At 42.6% G+C, this 12822-nt stretch overlaps 1 protein-coding gene across 1 annotated transcript in view; it reads left to right on the top strand.

Annotated features, from left to right (window-relative positions):
• The first annotated feature begins 3109 nt into the window (after nt 1-3109).
• ARCN1 (archain 1 coat protein complex I subunit delta) overlaps nt 3110-12822 on the top strand; it is a 55841-nt gene continuing 46128 nt past the window's right edge. Inside the window, exon 1 of the mRNA XM_088443842.1 lies at nt 3110-3234. Within this exon, the coding sequence (XP_088299968.1) occupies nt 3232-3234 (3 nt within the window). The 5' untranslated portion in view covers nt 3110-3231. The remainder of the gene's footprint in view (nt 3235-12822) is intronic.

The following is a 12822-nucleotide window of genomic DNA, read 5'->3' as shown; positions in this document are numbered from 1 at the left end:
ACAATCACCTGGCCGCTCGCAAAAGCTGTGGGTTGCCATAACTAGACTTTTTGGTGCCCTGTGCCAGAGAGAGCATTGGCGCCCCTCCCCCATTTTTTAAATAGGGACATAAGATAGTGGACCTGAAAAATGGCTATGACCTCATGGGAAAGAGCCAGGGAAGAGATAGGAGAGGCCAGGAGATGCTGGGGATAAAAGAAGAGGAAGCTACAAGTGAGAATGATACTAAGCAGGAAAATTGACAGGCCCAAACAGTGCTCCCTGCCCTGCAGTGCCCTGTGTCATGGCACTGGTCGCACTACCCTAGTTACGGCCCTGGCAGGTACACTAAAGTCTCCTCTTCTTCACATAGTGGCCCCTGCTGCACAGTACTTTCCCATCTGTGGCGTTCCTTCTGGCCAGCGGAGCCTCCTTATTATAGTACAGGCTCCGGGCTCATCCTGCCTCCTCACTCTCTGGACTCAGCCCCCATTGGTTAGGGGCCCCCAGTAACAGCCCACCCCATGGGCCCTCTACCCTGCAACCCCTGGGGACCACAGGCTCTTTGAGTTGCTGGTCAACTGTAGAATCCCCCCCCCCAGGCTGCACAGGCTCATCAGCCTAGGGGAGAGAAGGGGCCAACTAGAGTTCACCAGCCTAGCTATTGCAGTGTATGGACTGTGGCCCTGTTTCAGAGCCGGACGCTCTGACAGAGCGCACGCTCTGAATCATGGCCGGGCTATTTTTTTTTTAGAACAGCCTCCTGGCCGCTCACATAGCTGTGGGTGACCACCCACAGCTATAGCGAGCGGCCAGGAAGATGGTCGCGATGGTCAAGACCATCGCGACGAGACCCTTGTGGTCAGGGCCGGATTATAGGCAGGGCGACAGGGGCGGTCGTCCTGGGGCCCCCACACATAGGGGGCCCCCACACACTGTCCCCTGCCTCCGGCCACTACATCTACTGAAAACCGGAGTACAGCATTTTGCTGTCTCCGCTGCAGTACTCCTCGGCAGCTCAGCTGTTTTCTCTCAGCAGCCGCCGAGGAGCTTCATTACAGTCACAATCTCCTGCGATTAGAAGACTGTGGCTGGTCGGACCAGAGCCCAAACAGCAACCCGGCAGCCAGGCAGCCTGCATTGTGTGACAGCGTAAGGCAGAGCAGACTCCAAGGTGTCATGTTACACTCTGCTTCTGCCTGTCACCTGGCTGTGGAGCAGAAGAGCAGAGAGCCTGTGTGCAAGTAAGTAATTGTGTGTGTGTGTGTATGTATGTAGGTAATTGTGTGTGTGTATGCATGTAGGTAATTGTGTGTGTGTGTGTGTGTGTGTGTATATATAGGTAATTGTGTGTGTGTGTGTGTATGCATGTAGGTAATTGTGTGTGTGTGTGTGTGTGTGTATTATATAGGTAATTGTGTGTGTATGTGTGTATGAAGGTAATTGTGTGTGTGTGTGTATATAATATACATATATATATATATATGCATGTAGGCAAGTGTGTGTATATATATATATATATATATAATATATATATATATATGTGTGTGTGTATATATATATATATATATATATATATATATATATATATGTGTATATATATTTGCACTTAAAATTACAGTTTATTACATTTGCTTTTAAATGTAATATACTGGGTGTTTAAAAACTTTTTGGTAAAAATTATATATATATATATATAAAAAAGAAGGCGGCACTTATATATATATATCTAATTATATATATATATATATAACTTATAGCAAAGTATTGCTGTGCTGTTCATTTTGATAGAGAGTGCTGGGTCCTGCTATTAGTGAGTGTGTGTGTATATATATATATTTTATATACTGTTTACTGTGTATATATATATATATATATATACATATACACACACACACGTAGTACGTTATATTTTTTTAAAACATCAGCAGTATATCACTTGTATAATTTTATTGATGGGGGCCCCAACAAGTGTGTTGCCCAGGGGCCCCCACAGACCTTAATCCGGCCCTGCTTGTGGTAGGGTCTCGTTGCCGCAAGATAATAGAGAGATTTCGGCTCTAACAGCGCCGAAATCTCTCCCACTGACATCACTCGTGATGTCAGTGGGGCCGGCCCCAAACGGAGGCGTTCACATGGGAACGCCTCCGTTTGGGCAGCCACTCCCCCGGCCCACCCACCAAAGGGGACATGCTGTCACTCAACATCAACAGCACGCCCCCTTTGGTACGTGACCCAGAGCGACGGATTGCCCGTCGCTATCCGGGTCTCGCGCATGCGCACGACGAAGCCGGCTCCGTCGTGCGCATGTGCACGGCCCCACCGTCGACCCGGTTGCGAGTGCACAGCGCTTGCGACCGGGTCAGAATCAGGCCCTGTGTTCCTTCACAATTGTTTATAAAGAAAAAAAGGGGGACCCTTATTTTGCCCATTATGGGGTACCACAGATGATTGCACCATTGACGGTGAACCATTTAATATCCATCCCTACCTTTAACCAGCGAAACTTTGGAGCCCGTGGGTGGGACAGTGTCTAAAAAGCGGGATTATTGGTGAGATATGCTACATTATGTATTCCTGTGGTAAGCTAAGGGAAGTTTTGTTTGCTTTTATGACAAATCTATCATTTTATCTAGGCATCCTATCGTTTTATCTACATATATTAATAAGGAATTTTAGCAGAAATTTGGAGTTTTCAACATGAATTTTTAGGAAGGTTTGAAACCAGGAAACTTATAATTTTAGTATTTTAGTATCTGTGAAATAGAACAAAAGTTAATTTAACTGGTAGGCTTTCAGTAAATGTATTGGTTATCATACTTTTAAACCTGTACATTTTAGTTTTTTTAGCAACTTATTTCTCATTCGTGTTTTTTTAAAATGTGCTCGTTTCCTCTGCTTGTGATTTTTTATTTTTAAATCCCTTCTCCTTTGTAATTGGCAGCGTCTAGATGCCCTTCACCGAGCGGACCATGACGTCATCAGTTACTGTCCAACGTCATTCCTTACTATCCACATGAATGACACATCAGCTTACTAGGAGGAGCGGAAACTTAGGGCAGCTCCCGTTTCAAAGATGTCGGTTGCTGTTTTGTCCTCTCTAGTTTTTCCGACGTGCCCTTACTCTGCCTCCCCCGGATCTCACGCAGCTTCCTGTTGAAGACGTGGCTCCGGGACTGCCATATTGTGTGGAGGACCGTCAGAGGCCAATCAGCAAGACAGGCCCCGTACCCGGCTCTGATTCCCGCAACCATGGTGAGAACCGGTAACGGGCTGCATGGGGACAGGGCTCGGGGAATGGTCGTGTGTGGGCAGGGGGAGGCCGGTAACAGCAGGGGAACAGTTGCGGCTGAGCTTGTTATAGTGTCGGGGGGTGTAAGGTCTAGTCTAGGCTGGAATAATCTGATCTCTGACAGGTAAAGGAGGCAGCGGAATCAGTATAGGAAGAAATGAGAAAATAATATAGAGATAACTTGCCGACAGCCATGGTTTCAGATAGACACTGACAGGTTATGTTATGGGATTGGTGATGTCACTTTGCTGCCTTATCCCTTAGGTGACAGGTTATGTTATGGGATTGGTGATGTCACTTTGCTGCCTTATCCCTTAGGTGACAGGTTAATATAGAGCAATACAGTAATTAGGAGGTGATTATGCAGCAACATAACCTAGTGATAAGCCACTGACTGAGAGAAGCTCTGCTACGTGTATTTATTACCAGTTACTTATGTACAGTATATTTAGCCATTCACATCAGTCCCTGCCCCAATGGAGCTTACATGCTATATTCCGTACCACATGGATACACACACATATACACTGGTGTTTTTATCATGAGCCAATTATCTTACCAGTATAGTTTTGGAGGGTCAGGGGAAGCTGGTGCATCCTGGGGAGAACATACAAGCTTCACACAGATCAGGACTTTGTGGTAATTGATCCCAGGACCCTCAGTGCTGTGAGACAACAAAATGAATCATTGTGCTACCCCATTTATTTCTGCAGTTGTACAGTGGAATTGATATTTGCGTGTTAGCGGGTAACTTTGCCCTTTAGTTGTATTGTGAAATTGCAGCTGTTGCTCTTGGTTTTTCTATAATGTCATCTGTCCTGAACTGCTGCAGCTCTGTCCTGTGTTATTCCCCTGGTTTGGTTGTAAGTCACAGGACAGAGGTGAGTGCTAGGGTAATGGGGGCATTTGTTTTAGGACTGGAGAAGAAGAAAACATTGTTGGCTGTCCAAAGCTTTTTGTGCCATGAGAGGATGGCGGGGATCTTGAACTAGGATACTTAGTCCAGCCGAGGTGTAGCTGATGATTACAGTGTAAATGGCTTTAATAACTGCTGGGGATTTGAAAATGCTAAATTTCATAGTTACGTATATTCAAAAATCTGAGAGGAATTTTGTAGAGAAAAAAAAAAATGAGGCTGACCTGGAAAGAAAAACTTCCATTAAAAGTAAACATTTACATTACTACACTTGAATGATCCAAAATAAAATGTGTGTGGATGTGAAGAGGTTTGGTATGATACATAGAGATCGGGGGATATAAACACTCAGGGCCTGATTCAGCAGCGGATGCTAATGCAGTCGCAGCTGTGATTGCGCAAGGAATGCAGCTGCGAAATATGCTAATGCTTCCAAAGCTTACCCGAGCATAGGGACACCCACTGCTGCCTTCTCATATCTGCCCGACGATGTGCAACAACGTAAACATCGATACACATGGGGCAGTCACACAGCATATAAGGCAAGTCTGACCAGCCGCAAACACTGCAGCTCTCCTGATGCTCAGAAAGCTCTCATGTTGTGAAGGAGATCACAGTGGCTCATTTATGCATTCCCATGACACAGCGTTTAAACGGTCAGATACCTGCTTCTTTCTAACCACCCCCGCAGCGCTGACTACCGTCACTCACTTTGCTACTGGTTCCTCCGTACTCTGTGCCACCTTTGCACATGCGCAATTGCAGACAACCACTCGATCTGCGAAAATATATGGGGGGGAGGGTTAGGGTACTTACTAGCCGTAGTCCGGATTTCCAATAGTTGGGCTTCCGGCCTCGGGATATCATACCCAACCCCAGTGAGGAAGTGAAAAAATTGTGCTTGGTCCCTAAAGTAGATTCAGGCATAGCTGACATGTCTACTAGAACTACAAATCCTCTTGGAGACTGGGGTCCTCTTAGGGACCCTTTACATAGGAAGATAGAGAGTTCTTCAGACAGCTTCATATTTCAGCAGGAACCACATTGAAGTTGTGTCTTCATGGAGTTAATGGCCAAAATGCTCAGATTATAGGTAAGGACACTCCATACTGAGAAGGCAAACATGCAGTACCTGATATGTCTGTAAATCATGCAGCGAGGGATACAGTTCCTGTGTGAATCATACTGGACACCATTGCTTTTCCAGCAAGATCTGTGGCATCAATGGCAGTGACTAGGATAAGCCCTCTGGGTACGCCCCTAGGCATCATATACAGTCAAAATTAGTTTGGCTAATCTCTAATTTGAAGGTGCCCTTAGTGGCGAATAGTATGTCTTTATCTGCGGATGAAAGATGCGAATGTTGCATCTTTCCAATGTATTCAGGTGTCAAAGATAATTGCTCTGTAATATTATGTAAGGGCTGCCATGCTTATCTGTATTTTATTCTTTGGCATAGCAGAAGTGACTTTTAGTAATGCATCATAAGTTTTTTTATATGGTTACAACACCACAAAATTAAGAAAATATAGAAACAGTGCTGCATTAATCAGATAATAAATTACAAATTCATCATATTAACACAATTATTGTGTGATCTGGCATATTGAATAAATATAGTTTATTAAAACAATATAAAGTGTATCACAATTTAAAAAAGCCACTAGATCAGTGGTTCCCAAACTTTTTTTGAATCACGGGGCCCTAGTGCATCAAAATTGTTTTTACGGCCCCTCTAAGTCAAAAGTTTTGTTATTGAGAAATTCAGAAACAAATGTAGTGATGAAGTATATGACGTAAATTGTGCTGACCTGTCATCCTTAGGTTTTGTTATATAGTGGTGGACAGGTTTGTGCTTCTGTTTGTGCACATATTTACATTATATTGACTATAAAGAATTTGATTTGCTGCTGGACCACAAACCTGAGGCACCCCTGCAAGTGTCCCGAGGCACCCCAGGGTGCTGTGGCGCACAGTTTGGGAACCCCTGCACTTGAGATTTACATCACTTTACACTGCTCCATTTGTTATTTTAAATATTCAACAAGTCTCTTTTTTTCATAGTGGTTATACAGGATACATATTGAATAACACATCACGGTGCCATAATCTGGATTGATCCATTTGAATATGGAATGTCCAGTATAAGTGGTATTCATAAGTCTGTGCTGCGTATATAGTTTTACTGTACTTATAGGGAGTCCTAAATGGTAGAGATCACTTGCATAATGTCTGTGGTCTCCTCTATTGCTCCAATTGGCTCTGTAATTTATGGGAGTTCTGTGTAGAAAAAATGTCGCACAGTAGGTACAGGATCTCTCCCCAGTGTCCTGATCGTTGTTTGGTACATGTAAAGTTCCAGATTAACAGAACTTCCTGCAGATAACTATCTTCGCTGGAACTAATTTGGCACTGCAAAAGATCACAGTAATTGCGCTATGCAGTGGCAAACGCAGGATTTCCAGAGGGGGGTTTCTAAATGCTTAATTTTAGAGTGAGTGTGGCCTGTCAATGAAGAGTGCAGAATTAGTACTTAACCAGCTTTAATAAGGGTCATACAAAGTGTATTGTGTGTATTAATTCCAGCGTATTCAGGACCAGTGATCATAGTATGCCATTAGATGCGCCAGTAGGCCGTCCTGCCTGAGCTGAACGTATTTATTTTAGATGTGGGCACCATTCCAGACTATTGTAGCAAGTCCGGGAGCCTGGAGGAGCAGCAGAAGAACCTAGCACTGCCCTGGACATCTCTAACAGTGCATGTTTTCCAGATCTTCTAGTTGGTGCACAGGTTATTTATTACTGGCTGATACATGTTAAAAGATCCACAGGTGAACATGCAGCACTAGTAACAATCTATTACATTACTATTTCTATTGTGGTCATGGTGTGGGCTGGGGAGGGGGGTTTCCAGGCAGACGGAACCCCCCCCCCCTGCATTTGCCTATGCTGTTTACAACTACCGATATAAGGTGCAAGTGACTCTCTCATTGGCTGACAAAGATCACCTTTCAGTTTTACCCTGAAATGTATTCTAGTTCTCCTGAGTACAGGTATGTGCCACATATATGTAACCTTTAATGAAAGTCTTAGGACGTTATCGGGACAGAAAGAATAATCTGTTTAATCATAACTATACCTGCAGCTACAATATCAGATTCTCTGCAGTCGTGTCAGAGTAACTCTAATGCTGGCCATACACCTGCATGACCAGCATTAACACACGACTCCACATCCGACTCCCCGGAGCTCCCTGGCAGTCCCAGCAGAATATTTGTTGTTTTTCTTAGTACAGGATCTTCACGCGCTCATTGGGAAACAGTCATTGAAATGACTTGAATTGCCGCACGATGGATCGCATGAACAATATATTCTGCACGATCTGCATACGATACGATGGACAAGATGTGCTGCACATCTGATCATAAGTTTATAGGAGCTGTGGGAGCGCGCATCGGATCGTATCTTACTAAAACAATACACTATTTTCACAAGATCCATCTTATGACTGGTCGAAAATCGGGCAATCGACCCGAAATCGTGCAGGTGTATGGCCAGCTTAAGGGGGGAATTCAATAAGGTGCGAGTTTGGTCGCGCATGGTGAAATCACTGCAAATTCACAATTCAATTTCAAACTCTCATTTATTTTTTAGAGTAAATTTGCCTGGTTTTGTTCGCACCCCCCTGAGCAGGTAAAAAGGTAGGGAAAATCAGGCACACCCAGGCACACCCCCAATGACTAATTAGGCATTTGGAATTTTTTAATTCGCTTAATTGGGCCAATAATTAAATGTAATTTTTGGGGTGAAAAAAAAATGGCCTAAAATTACCTCAAAATAAGATAATTTTTTTAGCTAAATAATGCACCCCAAATTTAATTAAAGTATTAATTTCAACGAAAAATAATTGATTTCTATAATTTTTTTTTTTTACGTTTTATAATGTTGCCTCAAATTACACCAAAAGCAATTTTTTTATACTTTTTTTTGCCTTTCCCATTTAATTCCTTTGTAATTAAACAAAATTCTAGTTATTTACATTTATTTCACTTTTCTTAAAAATGCACAAATCAGCCAATTGACACCTTTTAAAAGCCTTCAGTACTTTCCTTATGCCCACTAAATCAGGTGGTTTTCCCCTCTGTCTGGGATATCAGGAGAGCTCCCCACCCCCAAGGTTTTCCCCTCTTATCTGTGACTAACGCATTGCTGTATATACCTGAAAAAGGGGGGTTGGATATCCTGCGAATTTACTTTGGTAAATATGCCTAATAGAAACAAATTCACATATTCTATATTGGTGTTTTTCTGTGTATGGATATCTCAGGTGTGTGCATGAAGTCTAAAGCTGCATACACACATAAAGATTTTCTGTCCAACCATCCAACTAGTTGATTGGTTGGAATGAAAATCTGGTAAGAAATGAAAGCAAATGACAATCAGCACTTTGCTCCCAAATGCCAGAAAATGGACAAAAACTGTTGTTTGAACAAATTGTTTAGATCAAACATTGACAAAACTTATCTGATGACCATATTCCTCTGTTTTCTGGCATTTAGGAGCAAATTGCTGATCATCAGTTACTCCCATATGTTACCAGATTTTTATTCCAACCAATCAACTAGTTGGATGGTTGGACAGAAAATCTTTACGTGTGTATGCAGCTTTAGTGTGCGAATTATAAGGCGAAGTGTGAAATTCTTTCGCCTTTTGCAAACTCTCACCTAATTGACTTTCCCCCTAATAGTACTAACTCAGACAGGGACCCAGGCCTGCCAACGTTATGGGAATTCCCTGTGACCATATCCGTGTTGTACACTGTTTGTAATGAACTGAAGTCATGACTTATTTCTCTGCTACTGCTCCTGAAGACAGTCCCAATTACTACGGTGTTTACATATGTCACTCTATAGTTGGCAATGTTATTTTACTGTAAACTGTCATAAGCAGTCCGTAATCAATTATTCCTGAGCAATCTTTGAATATAGGCAATTAAGTCACTAAAACTAAAATACAAATGGTTTTGTGACAGTTTGTACAAACATATTTTTAAACTGTTCTGCAGTATCAGATCAAACAATTTGGTACAATGGTTCTATGGTATTAGAATGTATTATGGTCATGTAGGTGACACAAGAATCAGTCATGTATATAACATTATTATTTCTTTTTTATCTTCACTAGAGGTCATTAGTAGCAACTTCCTACTTGGATCACATGGGGGAAATGTAATAGCCTGCGAGATACAGGCATCAGTGCGATACTGGCGAGTCTGCCTGTTGTTTTAAAGCGGCAATATTTTAAAAGGCTAAACAAAACTGATTTTTACTTTCAAATTATTGCCACTTTAAAACATTGGCCTGACCTGCAGAATTGCGCTGATGCCTGCATCTCGTAGGCTATAACAGTACATTTCCCCCTGTGGTGTTTATAGAAAAGTAGTTGATTGCAGAAAAAACATGGATGTTATAATTTGAAATCAAAGATGGACATTGAGCAAAAAGCAAATCGGGCTAAGGGGTAAAATTACTAAAGTGAGAGTTTTTAGAAGTGAGTTTGAAAAGTGATGTTGGCCGTCGCAATCAATCAGATTTTACTTACCATTTAACTAGCACCTTCTAGAAGATAATAGCTAGAATCTGATTGGTTGCTATAAGCAACATCACTTTTAAAACTCACTTCTAAAAACTCTTACTTTAGTAAATTTACCCCTAAAAATCTGAGAAGATATTACCAGGAAAACAGGAATGATACCAGTTTTAAGGAGAAAGAAATGACAGAAAGGGTTAAAGCAGACAAAGGCCATAAGGATGACAAAGAAACAAATGAACTGTGGCAGCTAAGTAACCATGAAGAGCTGCCAAGAAGAAGGATAATAATTTATCAGAGTTATCAGGTGTCTCCTACTGCTTCTGCCTCTCTGACCTCACCTTATAGAGGTAAAGGCAGTAAAGAACACACTGACAGCCTGGCCAATATCCCCATGTAAACGATTAGCAGTATGAGGGTTTAAAACGACATAAAGCCAGGGGACTTTAACTCGGTGGCTCAAACAATAGGCTTATTGAAGATAGAGATAACATTCTTAAGTTGATCAGACATTGTACATACTACTCCAGGTATGCATGATGAAATGACTAGGAATATAATATTTGCGAGCACGCTTTCTAATACCATCTTACAACGCACATGAAAGAGCACATGCTTTGTTTAAAGCGGAGAATAAACCTAAACATTGGATGTTCAAAGTTTCGCAAACTTAGACCATAAAATCTCTCATTAAAGCGCTCCTAGTGATCAAACTTATGAAAACTTTCTATTCTTGTTGAAGGGGCTAGGAATTACATATAGCGATAATCTTTGGGCAAAGGTGTTGCGTAGTTATTTTTTACATTTATACCAGCTGGTCAAGTAACATAGATTTTCATACAATGTCACATATCTAATTACCTGTCCCATACATGACTGTCATATTTTAATGTGATACCATGATGAATGACAAAGTATTAGTAAACTGTGTTTAATGATATATTTGTTAGGGGCATATTAATCTCGATCCGCATCTCAACCATCCCCCCTCTCCCTGCGCAACCTCCATCCTGTATATAAATTCACATACATGATCATATGCAAAAAAAAGTGCATGATCAGAAGTTGCAAGCATATCATATATTCTCTGCTAATTATTGTACTAACCTTTTTATAAAGTACTGTTTGGTCCCAGTTTCTACATTTATGACCTAGATTACCTTTATTATATATGTATATAAACTATGTTTGTCACACATGTGATTGTGGAATGGCCCAAATCTCCAAAGCGCTCACCAGTCTGAACCACGCATTCAATGCAACTTTTTACTTTTCACAAAGGAGTCAGTCTAAGGCAGTGGTGGGGGAACAGAGGTAAATTACCCCACATGGGGTAAAAATTTAATTCCTGGGGGTAATGGACATACAGTCTGGCATGCATATGAATCATTCTATAATATAGGATGATTCTTATGCATGCCCTGCTGTGCCGCAGGGAGGCTCTAAGCCAGACGCCCGCTGAGATGTTATTACCAGCGGGCGCCCTGCTCCTTCCCTGCAGCGCCGCGTTAGCCGGAGGCTGGAGTTCTCTTCTGAACTCCTGCTTCCACCTCTCTCCATGCGCACTATGGGAGAGATGTCATGACGTCTCTCCCATAGTTCCGGGGAGCAGCCGGACGGACAAGACGGCGGATGCAGGAGTGGAGATTAAGGTGTTTGTTTTTGTTTTTTTTGGGTACAAGCGGCGCTACTACAGGGGCACTATATGGGGGCACTACTATATGATTTCCTTCCTTTCAAATCAAGGGGGTAACGTAAATGTATTTTTGGTTAAAAGGTAAAAAAGTTCCCTGACCCCTGGTCTAAGGCCTTGTCCCAGGGCCGTCCCCAGGCACGGGCACCATGGTCCGACTGTAGAAGATCCAACGCCCTCCATCCACCCACTGCTGTTATTTTATGCTCGGGGAGGATGCAGTGATGGAAGGGGTGGAGGGGAGCACGAGACGTCGCTGGGTGCCGAGTAACCTAGCACCGGCCCTGCCTGGTACACATCAGAACGTTGTGTATCTCAACCGACAGCACAATATGTAGGTCGGTCAAACACAAGGAAAGCTATAGCTCACGATCGCGCGTTCAGCTATATGCCGTCGGGTCATCCCATCTGCCATGCAGCACAGCAGATGGGACAACCCCGTGGCGAACGGGAGCGCGCGGTAGTATGCACATCAGACGATGTGTACAATATGTCGCTCCAGTCTTCTGGATCAGATGACATATCGCCTAATGTTTTACCACCCTAAGAAACTGGCAGAGGCTGTGCCCCTGAAATGCTGTTTTTATGTCTATGAAAAATGAGACTTTGTTGCATTGGAGAATGCATACACTGTATTTCATGCTGTGTGATTCATATGACGATTTGGTCTGTGTAGCAGAATGCACCCTGAAGCAGCATCCAGGAGCCTGTTTGGGGGATAACAGTAAAGCCTTTTGTGTGCGTTATGCTCCCTCCTTATATCCTACTTCATCATTTTGTGCATTTTAAAGATACTGTAAAAATTCAGGAAATTGCCGAATCACTTGAGGACTCGGAGAAGATGCGCAGCGTTGACATCAATTTGATATTCTCAAAACATATGTTCCATTAGCAACTTTATACCTGTTCCTTGGATTGGTCTAGCACTACATATACAAATGTTCTGTCTCCTAACATGTCTAATGTCATCTGATTGTTGTTGATGGGTTTGAAATCCTAGTGCACACGTTTTTTTGCTTGGATAGCATGGCAGCAGAAATGTACTATACCCCTTTATCTGAAATCTAGATGTGGACCATATTGCCCTCCATGGATGAAAGAGGATATGGAATTTTTACAATAAGGAGGGAAAATCCTGGACGGGCTTCCCTTTACAATCTGTTTTTGTTTGTGTTCTTGTTCCTTGTGTGTGTTTCACTGTTATACTTATTGATCCCTAGTTCTGTCCTCCAGAGGTTTGTTAGCAGAAATACTCTGAAACCCAATGGGTAGTGTTAATTCTAGCACCCTGCACCTGTCACAACCCGCGCAGTTCTTCTTTCCTTCCTGGGGTGTTGCGCTCTGCTCTGGTGC

Source organism: Taudactylus pleione, unplaced genomic scaffold, assembly GCF_031769625.1.
Source record: "Taudactylus pleione unplaced genomic scaffold, aTauple2 ptg000334l, whole genome shotgun sequence".
Taxonomy (NCBI): domain Eukaryota; kingdom Metazoa; phylum Chordata; class Amphibia; order Anura; family Myobatrachidae; genus Taudactylus; species Taudactylus pleione.
Note: the sequence above shows the minus strand (reverse complement) of the source record. Positions and strands in the feature narration are given on the sequence as shown.